Source organism: Denticeps clupeoides, unplaced genomic scaffold, assembly GCF_900700375.1.
Source record: "Denticeps clupeoides unplaced genomic scaffold, fDenClu1.1, whole genome shotgun sequence".
Lineage (NCBI taxonomy): Eukaryota > Metazoa > Chordata > Actinopteri > Clupeiformes > Denticipitidae > Denticeps > Denticeps clupeoides.
The window spans coordinates 11,602-29,225 of NW_021630018.1; the positions used below are offsets into that span (position 1 = coordinate 11,602).

A 17,624-nucleotide genomic window follows, 5' to 3' on the forward strand; every position below is an offset into this window, starting at 1 on the left:
CACCATATTAGTTAATAATTGTGTATTACACGTAGTCTTATGCATTGATCTTTTGGTCGAGTCATGGTGACATGGTGACATGTTCATCTTCGTCTGTAGATTCTTCAGGTGATTGGACTCTGGTTCATCATGGTCTGCTTGTTGTTGGTCCTCAGGTCGCGGTCATGCAGTCCTGCAAACTTAAAACCTTTGCTTTGAGGTTTGTTAATGATTAAGAGTTGTCAGTAATATTCCAAGGATTAATACATATTCGTGCTTAAAGGATATGAATAAAAGAAGTAATTACATGATAACATATATACATTTTTCCAACATTTCCCTCCTGTTTATCATGTTATTTACTCTTTTGTTAGCTTCCCTAATAATCTCTTCCTTTAGGATTTTCAACTATTAGTTCATACAATGAGAAATACATTTACACACAAAAGGTCAGTCGTCTTTTTCTTGTAGAGGACTCTCTTGAAAAAGTTGAGTTAGCTTGAAGTCACTAAAATCATAGCTCCCGTAAAATTCTTCATTTTCCAAAAGTGGGTACGCCTGTGTAGGCTCAACATCCCTTGGTGATAAGGCGGTAGTGATGAGACGGTTCACAAGACTGCGTAGACAGGGAATACAACAACATCCACACAATGTCAGAATTGCTGCAAATACAGCCATTGAAACTAAAACAGATTGAACTAGAGCTCTGTATTTCCCAAATACTTTCATCCAGGAATCCCACATGGTCGTTTCCACTCCCGAATGCTCCTTCATCTTCCGGTTGAGGGTGCGTAGGCCGTCAATGGCCATTGTCAGACTGCCTCCTGCAGCTGTGTTGTTTGGTATGAAAGAACAACATTGCTCTCCAAACATACCACAAACCCCATTTTTTTCCGCTAGGAGCATATCAAGAGCAATCCTGTTCTGAAAAGTCATGAGGGAGGTAGTAGATAATTGCTCATGCACGGCCTCAAAACCGTCTTGTGTCCAATTACCTAATTTCTGTACATTGTAATGGATGTAATTGATTCTGTCCACGTTCTTGTTAATCGTACACCACCAACACAAGGCTGATTCAAATCCTGCTGCTACTTGATTTGCCAACTTATATTCATCAGGAACCCCCCTGGGAACCCCAATTGCGTCTATGTACGTTGGGTCAGTTAACTTCTCCCAGGGTGCAAGTGATCGCTTTGTTCTGTGCCAATCTGCAGGTACCAAGCTATCCAATTTTGTTAAAAGGTCACTTATAGTGGTTGGAAATATTGAGACAGGTAGTAAAAGGGTTACTAATGCACACAGTCCTTTGGTGTCTGAGGGCAATCGATCGTATAACTTATTTTCCCCACACCACCACCATATGTCGCTTCGAGATTGTGGGGTAAAGATAGGCCCAACAGGTATTATTGTAAGACACCAATCTCTTGGTGTCCCTTCCCCGAGTAGTTCCTTTCTTCCCGTTATATTAATACATGTAAAATTTCCTTGTGCTACTTTGCTGGAGAAAACAGGTTTCCAACTTTCTGGTCCTGTTAGAGGATATGTTAAATCCCACTTTTTGCAACGATTGTCTGGATATGTTTTGTTCATTACTTCTACAACACATTCATCCGTTATAACTGCGGGTATTACTTGTAATAGTGGTCGTGGTCCCAAGCAAACTACACAGTCTTGTTGAGTGGCATTAGCTGCTTGTTCTGCTAGGAGAAGCCAATTATTGTATTTACCAGTTATTCCTGTTGTTACTCTAAACCACTCATCAGAAGGTTGACTTTCATCCAATACTCTAACTAGTATACCCTTGTCACTTAAATTTTGGATTGTTTCAGTTTTATTTGATTTAGGTTCTAGTAGTTGACATATTCGAAATGGAAAATAAGGTGGATTAGTAGTATAAGGCCATAAAAGAAATACCCAACATTTTTCTCCTCTCTCTTGTTGATCGGTATGGTACATTTCAGGGGTGTTTGGTGGCCACAAGTCCAATTTGGTAAGATTGATGTATATTTCAAATGCAAGACCTTGAGTGGAGGGATTGGTCATCACAAAAGAGATTATTTGTCTATGGTGTATCGCAGCAGGGTTAGTAGTCCACGTTTTCCAATCAAAACCCACTGGGTCCGCTACCAAAGAGTCCCACTTTAATTTATTAGTTATATACCATGGATATGGTAGATAATTGCTCGCTTTGTGTCCCTTATGGTTAAGGACAGTAATTGGTATTGTGGCCACCGAAACAGTATTAGCTCTTACACACACTGTTGGTATAGTACGAAGGTGTAATTCTTCTATCCCGTTGCCAGTATCATTGCATCGGTCGGAGTCAAATATGTGTCTGGACGTTCCTTTTGGTGCAGCTCTCGCCCTCCTGGGTATAGCCCCCTGTTGTTTCTCTATACCTTTTTTTCCACATTACCACCCATACTGTTGCTATGAACATTACACAAAGTATTATCAAGCCCGTTCTTTGACATGGTTTATAGCCCTTATAATTCATTTCTGCCAACCTTTTCCCCTTACTGCCTCTTCTAGGATTGGTGTCTGTAAAGTGTTCTTCACTGACTTTCGGGTCTACCCAGATTCTATACGTCTGAGTCCACCCTATTATCAGACTTTTGCTCACCTTTCCCGTCGGCAGGGTTTGCAGAAATGACCTTTTTACAATGTGACTGATGTATCCAAGTACCCCTCTCTGTTATTTTAACAGCCGTCGGTGTCGTCAGGATCACTTGGTAGGGCCCTTCCCACTTCGGTGAGTGCCAATGCTTCCGTTTTATGCTCTTTACTAGCACCCAGTCTCCGGGCTCCACCTGTAGGGGTTCCTGCTGAGAAATAGGGAGTTTGTCATCAGGAGTACTTTGTTTCTGTGTTTCTAACATTTTTCTCATGTAGTCCGCTAGTGTCATGTCTTCCTCTGTTTCCCATTGGTTTTGAAAGTAAGGTAATCTATATGGTCTTCCAAACAGGGTTTCATAAGGGGTTAAACCAGTTGTGCTAGTAATATTGATGTATAGTTTTACTAACTCTAAACATTGTGTCCATGGTCGATGTGTTTCTTCCATACACTTTTTTAGTCTATTTTTTATAGTTCCATTCATTCGTTCCACTAATCCTGCACTCTGTGGATGATAACTACAGTGATTTTTCAAATTAATGTGAAACATTTTTCCTATATTAGTTACCATCTGATTTACAAAATGAGTCCCGTTATCGCTGTATATTTTTTCAGGTATTCCATAGCGTGGAATAATATCTTTACATAAGACTTTTGCTACTGTCAATGCATCTGGATGTTTGGTTGGAAATAGTTCTATCCATTTAGAGAATGCATCTATAATGACTAAACAGTATTCCTTTCCTTCACTTTTACTGAGTTGGATAAAATCCATGTGTATTGTTTGGAATGGGTATTGTGGTTTTGGAAACTGCCCACGTTTTGGTCTTAAATTACCTTGGCTGTTATGTTTAGCACAGATCAAACATGCTCTACAAAAGTTTTTTGAATATAGGTTAAACCCATATGTGGTGAAATTTTTTTGTACCAGTCCTACCATCCCTCCTGTTGAGACATGTGATTGCCCATGGCTCAATATTGCAGCCCATTTATACATATTCTTTGGTAGGATTGGTTTCCCCCGGGGTCACACATAAATTTTGTTTTGTTTTGTAGCCCCATGCTTTATCCATGTGTCTATCTCATGTGGTGTGCTTTGTTGTTGCATGTCAATGAGAATGTCAGAAGTTATCAGTTGGTCTTGGTCTGTAAACAAAACTTGTATACTTTGTTCAGCGGCTTGTTTCGCTATGCGGTCAGCGAAGGCATTACCGAGTGAAATTGTGTCTTTGGAATTTGTGTGTGCTGCACATTTACATACAGCTAATGTAGCAGGTAGATGGACAGCTTTTAACAATTCTTTTAGTAATTGAGCGTGAGTCACTGGTTTCCCAGTAGATGTGACCATTCCTCGGTTATGCCAATACTGAGCAAATGTGTGAACTGTAGCAAATGCATATTGACTGTCAGTATAAATGGTGACATCTTTCCCTTTCATTAATTTACATGCCTCAGTCAGAGCGACAATCTCGGCAGCTTGTGCTGAAAAAGTTGATGGCAAGTGTCCAGCTTTAAGTACGGTGTCTATTGTTACTACAGCATAACCCGTTAGTGTTTTACCCAAATCATTTTTCCTTGAAGAGCCATCAACGAACACTACCTCTCCCTGAGACAAAGGTTGGTCGCTTAAATCTAACCTAGATTTAGCTGTGTGTTCTGCTAGTGCTTGGCAGTCGTGTTGCTCTCCATCATCAGGTAAGGGTAGCAATGTGGCTGGGTTCAATGTGGGTGCATCGTCGATGGTGAGGTGTGGCTGTGACAGCAGCGTGGCCATGCAGGAGAGGTGCCTTGCAGGTGATAAAAAGATCATGTTAGTTTGCAGTAGTAAAGCCGCTACTGCGTGTGGGACCTTAAGGGTCAATGGGTGGAATAGAACTATTCCGGCACTGACTTCTACTGCCATTGACGCTGCTATCACCGCTCTCACACAATGTGGTAATGCGCAAGCTACATTATCTAATTTGGAAGAAAAATAAGCTATTGGTCTCAATTTATCTCCATGTTGTTGACTTAAAACAGAAGTCATGTATTTGTCTTTGCAGTCCACCATCTGTATAAACGGTTTACTATAATTTGGCAAGGCTAAAGCTAAACTGGAGGTCAGTGCTTGTTTAATATCACAAAAAGCTTTCTCTGCATCTGACGTCCAGTTCAGTGGTGATGTCATTTTTAGGTCTTCAGAGTAAATTAAAGCTGTGAGTGGGGAAGTAATTTCCGCGTAGTTTGGAACCCAACTTCTACAATAATTGGTCAAGCCTAAGAATGACATCATTTGTTTCTTAGTAATTGGTTTTGGCGCCTGTAGGACTGCTGTTTTTCGTTCTTCTAGAATAGTTCTGCCACCTGCACTAAGGTGGTGGCCTAGATATTTGACCTGTGGTTTCCATAATTGTAGTTTGTTTTTACTGACTTTGTGCCCCTCCTGAGCTAGGTGTTTAAAAAGGGCCACAGTGTCTTCTTTGCATATTTCTAGACTCGGAGAAGCCACTAATATATCGTCAACATAGAGTAGTATTTGACTTCCCCCAGGTGGTTGAAATTTGGACATGCTAGCATGCATGGCTTGTGAATATATAGTAGGGCTTTCGCAGTAGCCCTGGGGAAGTCTAGTATAGGTGTATCGTTTCCCCCTGAATGTGAAAGCAAACCAAAATTGGCTGTCTTTGTCAATGGGAATGGAGAAAAAGGCATTACTAATGTCAACCACAGTAAATATTTGTGCATCTGATCTTAAAGAATTCAGCAATGTGTGTGGGTCAGGAACACATGGAGCCCGTTGTGTTACTGCAGCATTTACTGCCTGCAGATCCTGTACCATCCTCCATCCCGTTGAAGGAGCTTGCTTTTTCACTGGGAATATTGGTGTGTTGCAGGGGGAATCGTCACATTCTATAATAACCCCTGCTCGTTGTAAATCATGTATTACTGGTGTTATGCCTTCTAGTGCATCAGGTTTAAGTGGATATTGTCGTATGCAGGGTCGATATTCTGTTTTGGGTCTGATTTGTACTGGCAATATTCCTTTTATCAGTCCAACATCAGACGGTCCTTGTGACCACAATGATTGAGGTACTTGAGCTAGTTGTGATTCATCTTCTTCAGTTAGTAGAAGATGTCACTGGTGTCCGGAGTCTATACGTACTCCAGCCTTGGTCTGTATTGTCCAATACAGCCATTTCCTAGTCAAGCCTGTGTGAGCGCTATGTTCCAATTGGTCGCCCATGTCTGTCCAATCCGTTGCACTGTCACCCTCTTGAACTATGTTACCCAACGACTTCCAACCCCTCTCCTTGTTTTTATACAATGAGATGTGAGGTGGGTACCATCCCCGGAGCATGGCTCTGAGTGGGGTGGGTAAGGTGACCTCTGCCACCACGTTACCTTGCCCGTCCGAGTAAACGCAAGAAATTGTTATGGTTGTTGGGGTGAGTTGTGACAGTTTCTTTTCATATGTTGGATCAGGCCCAGGAGTGTTTTTGTACCACATGGTGACGTGTAGTTCATCAGAGGGCATGGGTTCCACACCTGTCATGATAGGTTGACAGTGTCCCACTTGTCCTCCTACCTTTAGCAATTCAGTTCCCACCTTATGAGGTTCTTGGTCAGATATGTCGAGTGTGTAGTAAAAATTTGGAACGCGTCTTCCCTCTAGGGGGAAAAGGTCACCTCGTTGTAGCTCGGCTCTGCGTTTGATGACCAGTCTCCCCCCAGGAGTGGAGACGAGCGCCAAACCTAGATTGAGTAAGCCATCTCTTCCCAACAAATTAACAGGACATTCTGGCATAAAAAGGATGGACATTTTGCATGATATACCTTTAGGATCTCTTACCCAAACTGGTTTAGAAACAGTGACTACAGTTTTACCCCCATTAGCTGATCGTACAATTACTACCTCATCACTTAGTTCACTATAGGGTATGTGTTCCTTACATGTAGTTCTGCATGCTCCAGAGTCACAGAGGAATGTGATTTCTTTCCCATTTACCATTAAGACTATTTCTAGTCTTTCTTGATTTAAAGAAAAAATTTCTTCCAAATTTAAATCCACATGAGTTTCATCCTCTGTGGACTTTGGACCATGCAGTTTCTGTTCCAGTCATGCTGTGTTATCTTTTGGCCCTGAACGACAGTCTTTGGCAATATGCCCAGGCTTCCCGCAAGACCAGCAGCCTGCTCCCCATTGGTTACGTGGTGTCCACCCTCGTCCCTGGATACCTCCTCTCCTTCCTACTCTGCCCTTTTGGAAGTGTCCTCTCTGTCTCCCTCTACCTCGGCTGTCCTGGTAAAATGTTTCCGCGTCAGTCCCGATACTTCCCCAAAAGGTGTCCAGTTTCTTTGTAAGTTTATCTTTTATTTTTTTAGTTCTTATTAATTTGTCGATGTGAACGGCGTGATCAATGTACTCATCCAAGCTCCTAGTGGCCATTCCTATCATATGTTTATCTACCCAACTGCGCACACAGTCTTTTGATCCATTATGCAAAGCATTTTTTAATTGCTGATGGTACACCCCCCCATCAGCCCCGTCATCTCTAAGACCGCTATGCAGTTTAAAAACAGCTTCCATTCTTAGTTTATAATCCTCAAACTTCTCATTCTCCTCTTGTTTAACTCTCCCAATTTCAGTGTAATTTGCTCTCTTTCTGTACCTTTCCCGTATTCTTCCCAATAAGTCATTTGTTTTATTTCTCAATTCTGTGTCATCGTGTTTTAGAAGGTCTCCTGTAACCCTTAAAGGAGACCAGTTACCTTTTACATGGTGCCAATCGTGTCCCATTGCTTGCATATATATCTGCTGTACCTCTCTCCCATTTAAGTGATAAGAATGTCTTATTCCTTCCATATCTTCTTCGAATTTTTGCATATCCTCCTTATAGGAAGTGACGCCCTCCACCACTCTTTTTATATCGTCCTGCGTCCAGGTCCGATATACCAAGAGGGTTGTAGACTGTTCACCTGAGTCCACATTAGGGTTGGCCACCTCTATAAGGGGATATTGATTTGCTTCAGTTACTGCCAATTTTTGCGGTTCGGAGGAATTGTCAAACACTTCACCCCATTTTTTAGACCAATTTTGTACTTTCCCCCGAGATCTAGTATTTGGTGTGGGAGTGCTACAGTTAGGGTCATAAGCAGGGGGATTTTCCAATTTGTCTAAATTAGGATATATATGTGGGATTGCAGGAGCAGAGGGAAGGTGCGGCAAATTCATCGCCCCTTCTGCTTCTGCTCCTTCTTTATAAGCTTCGCTCACCCCTCCCTTACGGCTCCCTCTGATTACTGACTCATCGTCCTCCGTGCGATGAAACAGAATGGTGTTATCAGTTTTTTCAACAGTGAGTCCCCCCTCCTCCTTGCTCTTTGCTCCAGCCTGCCTGCCTTTTCTCTCTCCCTCTTCTCTTTTCCCAGCTATTTTAATCCAATGCATTAAAGCTTCAACCCCTTCTTTCTTCATTTGCTTTTCCTTATTCTTACATCCCAGTTTAATGGCTCCCAGTAACTCTATTAAATTTTTTACCCTCAGTTGCCCGTCGAATTTATATTTCGTTATCCATTTATTTAACGGTTCGACGTAAGCCTTATTTACTTGCTCTACATACTTCCAGTCCTTACATTTTAGTTTCTCTTTTGGTTCAGGTTTACTGGACCCCTTACCCATTTTTAAGTAAAATTTCGACCAGTGTGCTCGTACCTAGGGTAACCTAAGACACTGGTAACTGATCACAGGACAGTGTATAAAAATTCCTCTCGTGGTGTTTTCCACTTCGACCCCAAATGCTTTGGGGTGGGAAAACCTTGCGTTTGCTTCCACGAGAGGCCACTGTTTGCCCCCTGTGAGTTTTATATGGAGTGTCAATCAAGTGACTTTCACTCCCTCTCATTCACACATTCACACCTGCGCGCACGCTCATACACCTGTATGAGTATTATTGAACGTTCTTTTTACAAGCAGAGGAGTCCGCTTCCCCACAGAATTTAACTGCCCACCCGGCAGAGGAGTCTGCACCTCCCCACGGAACTTAAAAACTGCCCTTTTACCTGCCAGAGTCTAGAATACCCAGGGTTTTGCTTAAGTAACCTCTTGTTACCCCAGTTACCTCTTGTAACTTCTTATTATGTAACCTCTTGTTACCAAATCATTCATACCATTTTAAATAAGAGTCAACTTACCCCGTGTCTTCTCTCAATTTCAGGATCCCGTTCAACCTACGGATCCCAGCCGACAGTCGGTTTCTCCCAGTCCCAAAAAGGGTCTTTCTGACCGTGGCCACGGTTTTCCTGGTGATTTTCCGCTCCGTCTGCTGGTGATCTTTCGGTATCTTGGGATCCGGCTCGAAGGACCAATTAAATGTTAGGTTTATCTGTCAGTATAACATTTACTAAACAAAGAGAAGAAAGACACAAAGCATTTGAGTCCGTTTTACTTGCAAGGAGAGCGAATGGAAGTCACGCCTTACAACAGGCCTCCAAAAGCTCTGGCGTCCTTCATCGCATCTCCTTCTTTTATTTGGTAGGTTCATTAGGGTTCACATAAAATCACACCATATTAGTTAATAATTGTGTATTACACGTAGTCTTATGCATTGATCTTTGGTCGAGTCATGGTGACATGGTGACATGTTCATCTTCGTCTGTAGATTCTTCAGGTGATTGGACTCTGGTTCATCATGGTCTGCTTGTTGTTGGTCCTCAGGTCGCGGTCATGCAGTCCTGCAAACTTAAAACCTTTGCTTTGAGGTTTGTTAATGATTAAGAGTTGTCAGTAATATTCCAAGGATTAATACATATTCGTGCTTAAAGGATATGAATAAAAGAAGTAATTACATGATAACATATATACATTTTTCCAACAGTAAGTCAAGAGGTGTTTTCACTCTGTGATATGTTTTCAAGCCTAGGTTGTTTAAAGTCCAAGCTTTTCAAGCAGAGCTTGCTTACGGCCATACCAACCCAAGAACACCCGGTCTCGTCTGATCTCGGAAGCTAAGAAGGCTTGGGCCTGGTTAGTACTTGGATGGGAGACCTCCTGGGAGTACCAGGTGCTGTAAGCTTTAACTGTTGAAAAACTTTTTAAAATGAAGTTTTTTTGCATCGCTTTGTTAGTTTTTATCTAAAGTAAGTTAAGATGTATTTTCACTCTGTGATATGTTTTCAAGCCTAGGTTGTTTAAAGTCCAAGATTTTCATGTAGAGATTGCTTACGGCCATACCAGCCCAAGAACGCCCGGTCTCGTCTGATCTCGGAAGCTAAGAAGGCTTGGGCCTGGTTAATACTTGGATGGGAGAGCTCCTGGGAATACCAGGTGCTGTAAGCTTTAACTGTTGAAAAACTTTTTAAAATGAAGTTTTTTTGCAACGCTTTGTTAGTTTTTATCTAAAGTAAGTCAAGAGGTTTTTTCACTCTGTGATATGTTTTCAAGCCTAGGTTGTTTAAAGTCCAAGATTTTAAGCAGAGATTGCTTACGGCCATACCAGCTCAAGAAAGCCCGGTCTCGTCTGATCTCGGAAGCTAAGAAGGCTTGGGCCTGGTTAGTACTTGGATGGGAGACCTCCTGGGAATACCAGGTGCTGTAAGCTTTAACTGTTGAAAAACTTTTTAAAATGAAGTTTTTTTGCATCGCTTTGTTAGTTTTTATCTAAAGTAAGTTAAGAGGTATTTTCACTCTGTGATATGTTTTCAATGCCTAGGTTGTTTAAAGTCCAAGATTTTCAAGCAGAGATTGCTTACGGCCATACCAGCCCAAGAACGCCCGGTCTCGTCTGATCTCGGAAGCTAAGAAGGCTTGGGCCTGTTTAGTACTTGGATGGGAGACCTCCTGGGAATACCAGGTGCTGTAAGCTTTAACTGTTGAAAAACTTTTTAAAATGAAGTTTTTTTGCATCGCTTTGTTAGTTTTTATCTAAAGTAAGTTAAGAGGTATTTTCACTCTGTGATATGTTTTCAAGCCTAGGTTGTTTAAAGTCCAAGATTTTCAAGCATGAGATTGCTTACGGCCATACCAGCCCAAGAACGCCCGATCTCGTCTGATCTCGGAAGCTAAGAAGGCTTGGGCCTGGTTAGTACTTGGATGGGAGACCTCCTGGGAATACCAGGTGCTGTAAGCTTTAACTGTTGAAAAAACTTTTTAAAATGAAGTTTTTTTGCATCGCTTGTTAGTTTTTATCTAAAGTAAGTTAAGAGGTATTTTCTATCTGTGATATGTTTTCAAAGCCTAGGTTGTTTAAAGTCCAAGATTTTCAAGCAGAGATTGCTTACGGCCATACCAGCCCAAGAACGCCCGGTCTCGTCTGATCTCGGAAGCTAAGAAGGCTTGGGCCTGTTTAGTACTTGGATGGGAGACCTCCTGGGAATACCAGGTGCTTTAAGCTTTAACTGTTGAAAAACTTTTTAAAATGAAGTTTTTTTGCATCGCTTTGTTAGTTTTTATCTAAAGTAAGTAAGAGGTAGTTTTCACTCTGTGATATGTTTTCAAGCCTAGGTTGTTTAAAGTCCAAGATTTTCAAGCAGAGATTGCTTACGGCCATACCAGCCCAAGAACGCCCGGTCTCGTCTGATCTCGGAAGCTAAGAAGGCTTGGGCCTGGTTAGTACTTGGATGGGAGACTTTCCTGGGAATTCCAGGTGCTGTAAGCTCTAACTGTTGAAAAACTTTTTTAAATGAAGTTTTTTTGCATCGCTTTGTTAGCTTTTATCTAAAGTAAGTTAAGAGGTATTTTCACTCTGTGATATTTTTTCAAGCCTAGGTTGTTTAAAGTCCAAGATTTTCAAGCAGAGATTGCTTACGGCCATACCAGCCCAAGAACGCCCGGTCTCGTCTGATCTCGGAAACTAAGAAGGCTTGGGCCTGTTTAATACTTGGATGGGAGACCTCGTGTGAATACCAGGTGCTTTAAGCTTTAACTGTTGAAAAACTTTTTAAAATGAAGTTTTTTTGCATCGCTTTGTTAGTTTTTATCTAAAGTAAGTCAAGAGGTGTTTTCACTCTGTGATATGTTTTCAAGCCTAGGTTGTTTAAAGTCCAAGCTTTTCAAGCAGAGCTTGCTTACGGCCATACCAACCCAAGAACACCCGGTCTCGTCTGATCTCGGAAGCTAAGAAGGCTTGGGCCTGGTTAGTACTTGGATGGGAGACCTCCTGGGAGTACCAGGTGCTGTAAGCTTTAACTGTTGAAAAACTTTTAAAATGAAGTTTTTTTGCATCGCTTTGTTAGTTTTTATCTAAAGTAAGTTAAGATGTATTTTCACTCTGTGATATGTTTTCAAGCCTAGGTTGTTTAAAGTCCAAGATTTTCAAGTAGAGATTGCTTACGGCCATACCAGCCCAAGAACGCCCGGTCTCGTCTGATCTCGGAAGCTAAGAAGGCTTGGGCCTGGTTAATACTTGGATGGGAGACCTCCTGGGAATACCAGGTGCTGTAAGCTTTAACTGTTGAAAAACTTTTTAAAATGAAGTTTTTTTGCATCGCTTTGTTAGTTTTTATCTAAAGTAAGTTAAGAGGTATTTTCACTCTGTGATATGTTTTCAAGCCTAGGTTGTTTAAAGTCCAAGATTTTCAAGCTGAGATTGCTTACGGCCATACCAGCCCAAGAACGCCCGATCTCGTCTGATCTCGGAAGCTAAGAAGGCTTGGGCCTGGTTAGTACTTGGATGGGAGACCTCTTGGGAATACCAGGTGCTGTAAGCTTTAACTGTTGAAAAACTTTTTAAAATGAAGTTTTTTTGCATCGCTTTGTTAGTTTTATCTAAAGTAAGTTAAGAGGTATTTTCACTCTGTGATATGTTTTCAAGCCTAGGTTGTTTAAAGTCCAAGATTTTCAAGCAGAAATTGCTTATGGCCATACCAGCCCAAGAACGCCTGGTCTCGTCTGATCTCGGAAGCTAAGAAGGCTTGGGCCTGGTTAGTACTTGGATGGGAGACCTCCTGGGAATACCAGGTGCTGTGAGCTTTAACTGTTGAAAAACATTTTAAAATGAAGTTTTTTTGCATCGCTTTGTTAGTTTTTATCTAAAGTAAGTTAAGAGGTATTTTCACTCTGTGATATGTTTTTAAGCCTAGGTTGTTTAAAGTCCAAGATTTTCAATCAGAGATTGCTTACGGCCATACCAGCCCAAGAACGCCCGGCCTCGTCTGATCTCGGAAGCTAAGAAGGCTTGGGCCTGGTTAGTACTTGGATGGGAAACCTCCTCGGAATACCAGGTGCTGTAAGCTTTAGCTGTTGAAAAACTTTTTAAAATGAAGTTTTTTTGCATCGCTTTGTTAGTTTTTATCTAAAGTAAGTTATGAGGTATTTTCACTCTGTGAGATGTTTTCAAGCCTAGGTTGTTTAAAGTCCAAGATTTTCAAGCAGAGATTGCTTACGGCCATACCAGCCCAAGAACGCCCGGTCTCGTCTGATCTCGGAAGCTAAGAAGGCTTGGGCCTGGTTAGTACTTGCATGGGAGACCTCCTGGGAATACCAGGTGCTGTAAGCTTTAACTGTTGAAAAACATTTTTAAAAGAAGTTTTTTTGCATCGCTTTGTTAGTTTTTATCTAAAGTAAGTTAAGAGGTATTTTCACTCTGTGATATGTTTTCAAGCCTAGGTTGTTTAAAGTCCAAGATTTTCAAGCAGAGATTGCTTACAGGCCATACCAGCCCAAGAACGCCCGGTCTCGTCTGATCTCGGAAGCTAAGAAGGCTTGGGCCTGGTTAGTACTTGGATGGGAGACCTTCCTGGGAATACCAGGTGCTGTAAGCTTTAACTGTTGAAAAACTTTTTAAAATGAAGTTTTTTTGCATCGCTTTGTTAGTTTTTATCTAAAGTAAGTTAAGAGGTATTTTCACTCTGTGATATGTTTTTAAGCCTAGGTTGTTTAAAGTCCAAGATTTTCAATCAGAGATTGCTTACGGCCATACCAGCCCAAGAACGCCCGGCCTCGTCTGATCTCGGAAGCTAAGAAGGCTTGGGCCTGGTTAGTACTTGGATGGGAGACCTCCTCGGGAATACCAGGTGCTGTAAGCTTTAAGCTGTTGAAAAACTTTTTAAAATGAAGTTTTTTTGCATCGCTTTGTTAGTTTTTATCTAAAGTAAGTTAAGAGGTATTTTCACTCTGTGAGATGTTTTCAAGCCTAGGTTGTTTAAAGTCCAAGATTTTCAAGCAGAGATTGCTTACGGCCATACCAGCCCAAGAACGCCCGGTCTCGTCTGATCTCGGAAGCTAAGAAGGCTTGGGCCTGGTTAGTACTTGCATGGGAGACCTCCTGGGAATACCAGGTGCTGTAAGCTTTAACTGTTGAAAAACATTTTAAAAAGAAGTTTTTTTGCATCGCTTTGTTAGTTTTTATCTAAAGTAAGTTAAGAGGTATTTTCACTCTGTGATATGTTTTCAAGCCTAGGTTGTTTAAAGTCCAAGATTTTCAAGCAGAGATTGCTTACAGCCATACCAGCCCAAGAACGCCCGGTTTCGTCTGATCTAGGAAGCTAAGAAGGCTTGGGCCTGGTTAGTACTTGGATGGGAGACCTTTGGGAATACCAGGTGCTGTAAGCTTTAACTGTTGAAAAACTTTTTAAAATGAAGTTTTTTTGCATCGCTTTGTTAGTTTTTATCTAAAGTAAGTTAAGAGGTATTTTCACTCTGTGATATGTTTTCAAGCCTAGGTTGTTTAAAGTCCAAGATTTTCAAGCAGAGATTGCTTACGGCCATACCAGCCCAAGAACGCCCTGGTCTCGTCTGATCTCGGAAGCTAAGAAGGCTTGGGCCTGGTTAGTACTTGGATGGGAGACCTCCTGGGAATACCAGGTGCTGTAGCTTTAACTGTTGAAAAACATTTTAAAATGAAGTTTTTTTGCATCGCTTTGTTAGTTTTTATCTAAAGTAAGTTAAGAGGTATTTTCACTCTGTGATATTTTTTCAAGCCTAGGTTGTTTAAAGTCCAAGATTTTCAAGCAGAGATTGCTTACGGCCATACCAGCCCAAGAACGCCCGGTCCTCGTCTGATCTCGGAAGCTAAGAAGGCTTGGGCCTGGTTAGTACTTGGATGGGAGACCTCCTGGGAATACCAGGTGCTGTAAGCTTTAACTGTTGAAAAACTTTTTAAAATGAAGTTTTTTTGCATCGCTTTGTTAGTTTTTATCTAAAGTAAGTTAAGAGGTATTTTCACTCTGTGAGATGTTTTCAAGCCTAGGTTGTTTAAAGTCCAAGATTTTCAAGCAGAGATTGCTTACGGCCATACCAGCCCAAGAACGCCCGGTCTCGTCTGATCTCGGAAGCTAAGAAGGCTTGGGCCTGGTTAGTACTTGGATGGGAGACCTCCTGGGAATACCAGGTGCTGTAAGCTTTAACTGTTGAAAAACTTTTTAAAATGAAGTTTTTTTGCATCGCTTTGTTAGTTTTTATCTAAAGTAAGTTAAGAGGTATTTTCACTCTGTGATATGTTTTCAAGCCTAGGTTGTTTAAAGTCCAAGATTTTCAAGCAGAGATTGCTTACGGCCATACCAGCCCAAGAACGCCCGGTCTCGTCTGATCTCGGAAGCTAAGAAGGCTTGGGCCTGGTTAGTACTTGGATGGGAGACCTCCTGGGAATACCAGGTGCTGTAAGCTTTAACTGTTGAAAAACTTTTTAAAATGAAGTTTTTTTGCATCGCTTTGTTAGTTTTTATCTAAAGTAAGTTAAGAGGTATTTTCACTCTGTGATATGTTTTCAAGCCTAGGTTGTTTAAAGTCCAAGATTTTCAAGCAGAGATTGCTTACGGCCATACCAGCCCAAGAACGCCCGGTCTCGTCTGATCTCGGAAGCTAAGAAGGCTTGGGCCTGGTTAGTACTTGGATGGGAGACCTCCTGGGAATACCAGGTGCTGTAAGCTTTAACTGTTGAAAAACTTTTTAAAATGAAGTTTTTTTGCATCGCTTTGTTAGTTTTTATCTAAAGTAAGTTAAGAGGTATTTTCACTCTGTGATATGTTTTCAAGCCTAGGTTGTTTAAAGTCCAAGATTTTCAAGCAGAGATTGCTTACGGCCATACCAGCCCAAGAACGCCCGGTCTCGTCTGATCTCGGAAGCTAAGAAGGCTTGGGCCTGGTTAGTACTTGGATGGGAGACCTCCTGGGAATACCAGGTGCTGTAAGCTTTAACTGTTGAAAAACTTTTTAAAATGAAGTTTTTTTGCATCGCTTTGTTAGTTTTTATCTAAAGTAAGTTAAGAGGTATTTTCACTCTGTGATATGTTTTCAAGCCTAGGTTGTTTAAAGTCCAAGATTTTCAAGCAGAGATTGCTTACGGCCATACCAGCCCAAGAACGCCTGGTCTCGTCTGATCTCGGAAGCTAAGAAGGCTTGGGCCTGGTTAGTACTTGGATGGGAGACCTCCTGGGAATACCAGGTGCTGTAAGCTTTAACTGTTGAAAAACTTTTTAAAATGAAGTTTTTTTGCATCGCTTTGTTAGTTTTTATCTAAAGTAAGTTATGAGGTATTTTCACTCTGTGAGATGTTTTCAAGCCTAGGTTGTTTAAAGTCCAAGATTTTCAAGCAGAGATTGCTTACGGCCATACCAGCCCAAGAACGCCCGGTCTCGTCTGATCTCGGAAGCTAAGAAGGCTTGGGCCTGGTTAGTACTTGCATGGGAGACCTCCTGGGAATACCAGGTGCTGTAAGCTTTAACTGTTGAAAAACATTTTAAAAAGAAGTTTTTTTGCATCGCTTTGTTAGTTTTTATCTAAAGTAAGTTAAGAGGTATTTTCACTCTGTGATATGTTTTCAAGCCTAGGTTGTTTAAAGTCCAAGATTTTCAAGCAGAGATTGCTTACAGCCATACCAGCCCAAGAACGCCCGGTTTCGTCTGATCTAGGAAGCTAAGAAGGCTTGGGCCTGGTTAGTACTTGGATGGGAGACCTCTTGGGAATACCAGGTGCTGTAAGCTTTAACTGTTGAAAAACTTTTTAAAATGAAGTTTTTTTGCATCGCTTTGTTAGTTTTTATCTAAAGTAAGTTAAGAGGTATTTTCACTCTGTGATATGTTTTAAGCCTAGGTTGTTTAAAGTCCAAGATTTTCAATCAGAGATTGCTTACGGCCATACCAGCCCAAGAACGCCCGGTCCTCGTCTGATCTCGGAAGCTAAGAAGGCTTGGGCCTGGTTAGTACTTGGATGGGAGAACCTCCTCGGGAATACCAGGTGCTGTAAGCTTTAGCTGTTGAAAAACTTTTTAAAATGAAGTTTTTTTGCATCGCTTTGTTAGTTTTTATCTAAAGTAAGTTAAGAGGTATTTTCACTCTGTGAGATGTTTTCAAGCCTAGGTTGTTTAAAGTCCAAGATTTTCAAGCAGAGATTGCTTACGGCCATACCAGCCCAAGAACGCCCGGTCTCGTCTGATCTCGGAAGCTAAGAAGGCTTGGGCCTGGTTAGTACTTGCATGGGAGACCTCCTGGGAATACCAGGTGCTGTAAGCTTTAACTGTTGAAAAACTTTTTAAAATGAGTTTTTTTGCATCGCTTTGTTAGTTTTTATCTAAAGTAAGTTAAGAGGTATTTTCACTCTGTGATATGTTTTCAAGCCTAGGTTGTTTAAAGTCCAAGATTTTCAAGCAGAGATTGCTTACAGCCATACCAGCCCAAGAACGCCCGGTCTCGTCTGATCTCGGAAGCTAAGAAGGCTTGGGCCTGGTTAGTACTTGGATGGGAGACCTTCCTGGGAATACCAGGTGCTGTAAGCTTTAACTGTTGAAAAACTTTTTAAAATGAAGTTTTTTTGCATCGCTTTTTTAGTTTTTATCTAAAGTAATTTAAGAGGTATTTTCACTCTGTGATATGTTTTCAAGCCTAGGTTGTTTAAAGTCCAAGATTTTCAAGCAGAAATTGCTTACGGCCATACCAGCCCAAGAATGCCTGGTCTCGTCTGATCTCGGAAGCTAAGAAGGCTTGGGCCTGGTTAGTACTTGGATGGGAGACCTCCTGGGAATACCAGGTGCTGTGAGCTTTAACTGTTGAAAAACTTTTTAAAATGAAGTTTTTTTGCATCGCTTTGTAGTTTTTACTAAGTAAGTAAGAGGTATTTTCAC

General features: G+C 41.4%; 1 protein-coding gene, 25 non-coding genes and 6 pseudogenes across 26 annotated transcripts; 31 read left to right on the forward strand and 1 right to left on the reverse strand.

Annotated features, from left to right (window-relative positions):
* Nucleotides 1-233: 233 nt before the first annotated feature.
* Nucleotides 234-4,295, reverse strand: LOC114780566 (uncharacterized protein K02A2.6-like). The gene is made up of 2 exons (XM_028967755.1): nucleotides 2,534-4,295; nucleotides 234-589 (listed from the first exon to the last, which is right to left on the reverse strand). Exon 1 carries the CDS (start codon nucleotides 3,588-3,590, stop codon nucleotides 2,562-2,564), a length of 1,029 nt encoding a protein of 342 aa, XP_028823588.1. The 5' UTR covers nucleotides 3,591-4,295; the 3' UTR covers nucleotides 234-589; nucleotides 2,534-2,561.
* Nucleotides 4,296-9,526: 5,231 nt separating this feature from the next.
* LOC114780616 (5S ribosomal RNA) lies at nucleotides 9,527-9,645 on the forward strand. The gene has a single exon (XR_003747267.1). It is a non-coding gene; the product is annotated as a 5S ribosomal RNA (ribosomal RNA).
* A 144-nt stretch (nucleotides 9,646-9,789) lies between these two features.
* On the forward strand, nucleotides 9,790-9,908 carry LOC114780642 (5S ribosomal RNA). Its single transcript, XR_003747290.1, has one exon. It is a non-coding gene; the product is annotated as a 5S ribosomal RNA (ribosomal RNA).
* A 143-nt stretch (nucleotides 9,909-10,051) lies between these two features.
* On the forward strand, nucleotides 10,052-10,170 carry LOC114780620 (5S ribosomal RNA). The gene has a single exon (XR_003747271.1). It is a non-coding gene; the product is annotated as a 5S ribosomal RNA (ribosomal RNA).
* Nucleotides 10,171-10,315: 145 nt separating this feature from the next.
* Nucleotides 10,316-10,434, forward strand: LOC114780598 (5S ribosomal RNA). The gene has a single exon (XR_003747250.1). It is a non-coding gene; the product is annotated as a 5S ribosomal RNA (ribosomal RNA).
* Nucleotides 10,435-10,579: 145 nt separating this feature from the next.
* LOC114780567 (5S ribosomal RNA) lies at nucleotides 10,580-10,698 on the forward strand. The gene has a single exon (XR_003747243.1). It is a non-coding gene; the product is annotated as a 5S ribosomal RNA (ribosomal RNA).
* Nucleotides 10,699-10,843: 145 nt separating this feature from the next.
* LOC114780628 (5S ribosomal RNA) lies at nucleotides 10,844-10,962 on the forward strand. The gene has a single exon (XR_003747277.1). It is a non-coding gene; the product is annotated as a 5S ribosomal RNA (ribosomal RNA).
* A 144-nt stretch (nucleotides 10,963-11,106) lies between these two features.
* Nucleotides 11,107-11,226, forward strand: LOC114780637 (5S ribosomal RNA). Its single transcript, XR_003747286.1, has one exon. It is a non-coding gene; the product is annotated as a 5S ribosomal RNA (ribosomal RNA).
* Nucleotides 11,227-11,370: 144 nt separating this feature from the next.
* On the forward strand, nucleotides 11,371-11,489 carry LOC114780586 (uncharacterized; annotated as a pseudogene).
* A 144-nt stretch (nucleotides 11,490-11,633) lies between these two features.
* On the forward strand, nucleotides 11,634-11,752 carry LOC114780617 (5S ribosomal RNA). The gene has a single exon (XR_003747268.1). It is a non-coding gene; the product is annotated as a 5S ribosomal RNA (ribosomal RNA).
* Nucleotides 11,753-11,895: 143 nt separating this feature from the next.
* Nucleotides 11,896-12,014, forward strand: LOC114780613 (5S ribosomal RNA). The gene has a single exon (XR_003747264.1). It is a non-coding gene; the product is annotated as a 5S ribosomal RNA (ribosomal RNA).
* Nucleotides 12,015-12,158: 144 nt separating this feature from the next.
* Nucleotides 12,159-12,277, forward strand: LOC114780602 (5S ribosomal RNA). Its single transcript, XR_003747254.1, has one exon. It is a non-coding gene; the product is annotated as a 5S ribosomal RNA (ribosomal RNA).
* Nucleotides 12,278-12,420: 143 nt separating this feature from the next.
* LOC114780621 (5S ribosomal RNA) lies at nucleotides 12,421-12,539 on the forward strand. Its single transcript, XR_003747272.1, has one exon. It is a non-coding gene; the product is annotated as a 5S ribosomal RNA (ribosomal RNA).
* A 144-nt stretch (nucleotides 12,540-12,683) lies between these two features.
* Nucleotides 12,684-12,802, forward strand: LOC114780640 (5S ribosomal RNA). Its single transcript, XR_003747289.1, has one exon. It is a non-coding gene; the product is annotated as a 5S ribosomal RNA (ribosomal RNA).
* A 144-nt stretch (nucleotides 12,803-12,946) lies between these two features.
* Nucleotides 12,947-13,065, forward strand: LOC114780605 (5S ribosomal RNA). Its single transcript, XR_003747257.1, has one exon. It is a non-coding gene; the product is annotated as a 5S ribosomal RNA (ribosomal RNA).
* Nucleotides 13,066-13,209: 144 nt separating this feature from the next.
* Nucleotides 13,210-13,330, forward strand: LOC114780569 (uncharacterized; annotated as a pseudogene).
* Nucleotides 13,331-13,474: 144 nt separating this feature from the next.
* Nucleotides 13,475-13,594, forward strand: LOC114780568 (uncharacterized; annotated as a pseudogene).
* A 145-nt stretch (nucleotides 13,595-13,739) lies between these two features.
* On the forward strand, nucleotides 13,740-13,858 carry LOC114780606 (5S ribosomal RNA). Its single transcript, XR_003747258.1, has one exon. It is a non-coding gene; the product is annotated as a 5S ribosomal RNA (ribosomal RNA).
* A 144-nt stretch (nucleotides 13,859-14,002) lies between these two features.
* On the forward strand, nucleotides 14,003-14,120 carry LOC114780580 (uncharacterized; annotated as a pseudogene).
* A 144-nt stretch (nucleotides 14,121-14,264) lies between these two features.
* On the forward strand, nucleotides 14,265-14,384 carry LOC114780576 (uncharacterized; annotated as a pseudogene).
* A 143-nt stretch (nucleotides 14,385-14,527) lies between these two features.
* LOC114780618 (5S ribosomal RNA) lies at nucleotides 14,528-14,647 on the forward strand. Its single transcript, XR_003747269.1, has one exon. It is a non-coding gene; the product is annotated as a 5S ribosomal RNA (ribosomal RNA).
* A 144-nt stretch (nucleotides 14,648-14,791) lies between these two features.
* On the forward strand, nucleotides 14,792-14,910 carry LOC114780584 (5S ribosomal RNA). The gene has a single exon (XR_003747245.1). It is a non-coding gene; the product is annotated as a 5S ribosomal RNA (ribosomal RNA).
* A 144-nt stretch (nucleotides 14,911-15,054) lies between these two features.
* On the forward strand, nucleotides 15,055-15,173 carry LOC114780594 (5S ribosomal RNA). The gene has a single exon (XR_003747246.1). It is a non-coding gene; the product is annotated as a 5S ribosomal RNA (ribosomal RNA).
* A 144-nt stretch (nucleotides 15,174-15,317) lies between these two features.
* LOC114780595 (5S ribosomal RNA) lies at nucleotides 15,318-15,436 on the forward strand. The gene has a single exon (XR_003747247.1). It is a non-coding gene; the product is annotated as a 5S ribosomal RNA (ribosomal RNA).
* Nucleotides 15,437-15,580: 144 nt separating this feature from the next.
* LOC114780596 (5S ribosomal RNA) lies at nucleotides 15,581-15,699 on the forward strand. The gene has a single exon (XR_003747248.1). It is a non-coding gene; the product is annotated as a 5S ribosomal RNA (ribosomal RNA).
* A 144-nt stretch (nucleotides 15,700-15,843) lies between these two features.
* Nucleotides 15,844-15,962, forward strand: LOC114780599 (5S ribosomal RNA). Its single transcript, XR_003747251.1, has one exon. It is a non-coding gene; the product is annotated as a 5S ribosomal RNA (ribosomal RNA).
* Nucleotides 15,963-16,106: 144 nt separating this feature from the next.
* LOC114780607 (5S ribosomal RNA) lies at nucleotides 16,107-16,225 on the forward strand. Its single transcript, XR_003747259.1, has one exon. It is a non-coding gene; the product is annotated as a 5S ribosomal RNA (ribosomal RNA).
* A 144-nt stretch (nucleotides 16,226-16,369) lies between these two features.
* On the forward strand, nucleotides 16,370-16,488 carry LOC114780643 (5S ribosomal RNA). The gene has a single exon (XR_003747291.1). It is a non-coding gene; the product is annotated as a 5S ribosomal RNA (ribosomal RNA).
* Nucleotides 16,489-16,631: 143 nt separating this feature from the next.
* LOC114780585 (uncharacterized) lies at nucleotides 16,632-16,753 on the forward strand (annotated as a pseudogene).
* A 144-nt stretch (nucleotides 16,754-16,897) lies between these two features.
* On the forward strand, nucleotides 16,898-17,016 carry LOC114780609 (5S ribosomal RNA). Its single transcript, XR_003747260.1, has one exon. It is a non-coding gene; the product is annotated as a 5S ribosomal RNA (ribosomal RNA).
* Nucleotides 17,017-17,159: 143 nt separating this feature from the next.
* On the forward strand, nucleotides 17,160-17,279 carry LOC114780622 (5S ribosomal RNA). The gene has a single exon (XR_003747273.1). It is a non-coding gene; the product is annotated as a 5S ribosomal RNA (ribosomal RNA).
* Nucleotides 17,280-17,423: 144 nt separating this feature from the next.
* LOC114780626 (5S ribosomal RNA) lies at nucleotides 17,424-17,542 on the forward strand. The gene has a single exon (XR_003747275.1). It is a non-coding gene; the product is annotated as a 5S ribosomal RNA (ribosomal RNA).
* Nucleotides 17,543-17,624: the final 82 nt, after the last annotated feature.

Bases quoted from the DNA above. Each gene is read 5' to 3' on its own strand.
- LOC114780566 (XM_028967755.1), bottom strand. From the start codon at position 3,590: ATGTATAAATGGGCTGCAATATTGAGCCATGGGCAATCACATGTCTCA.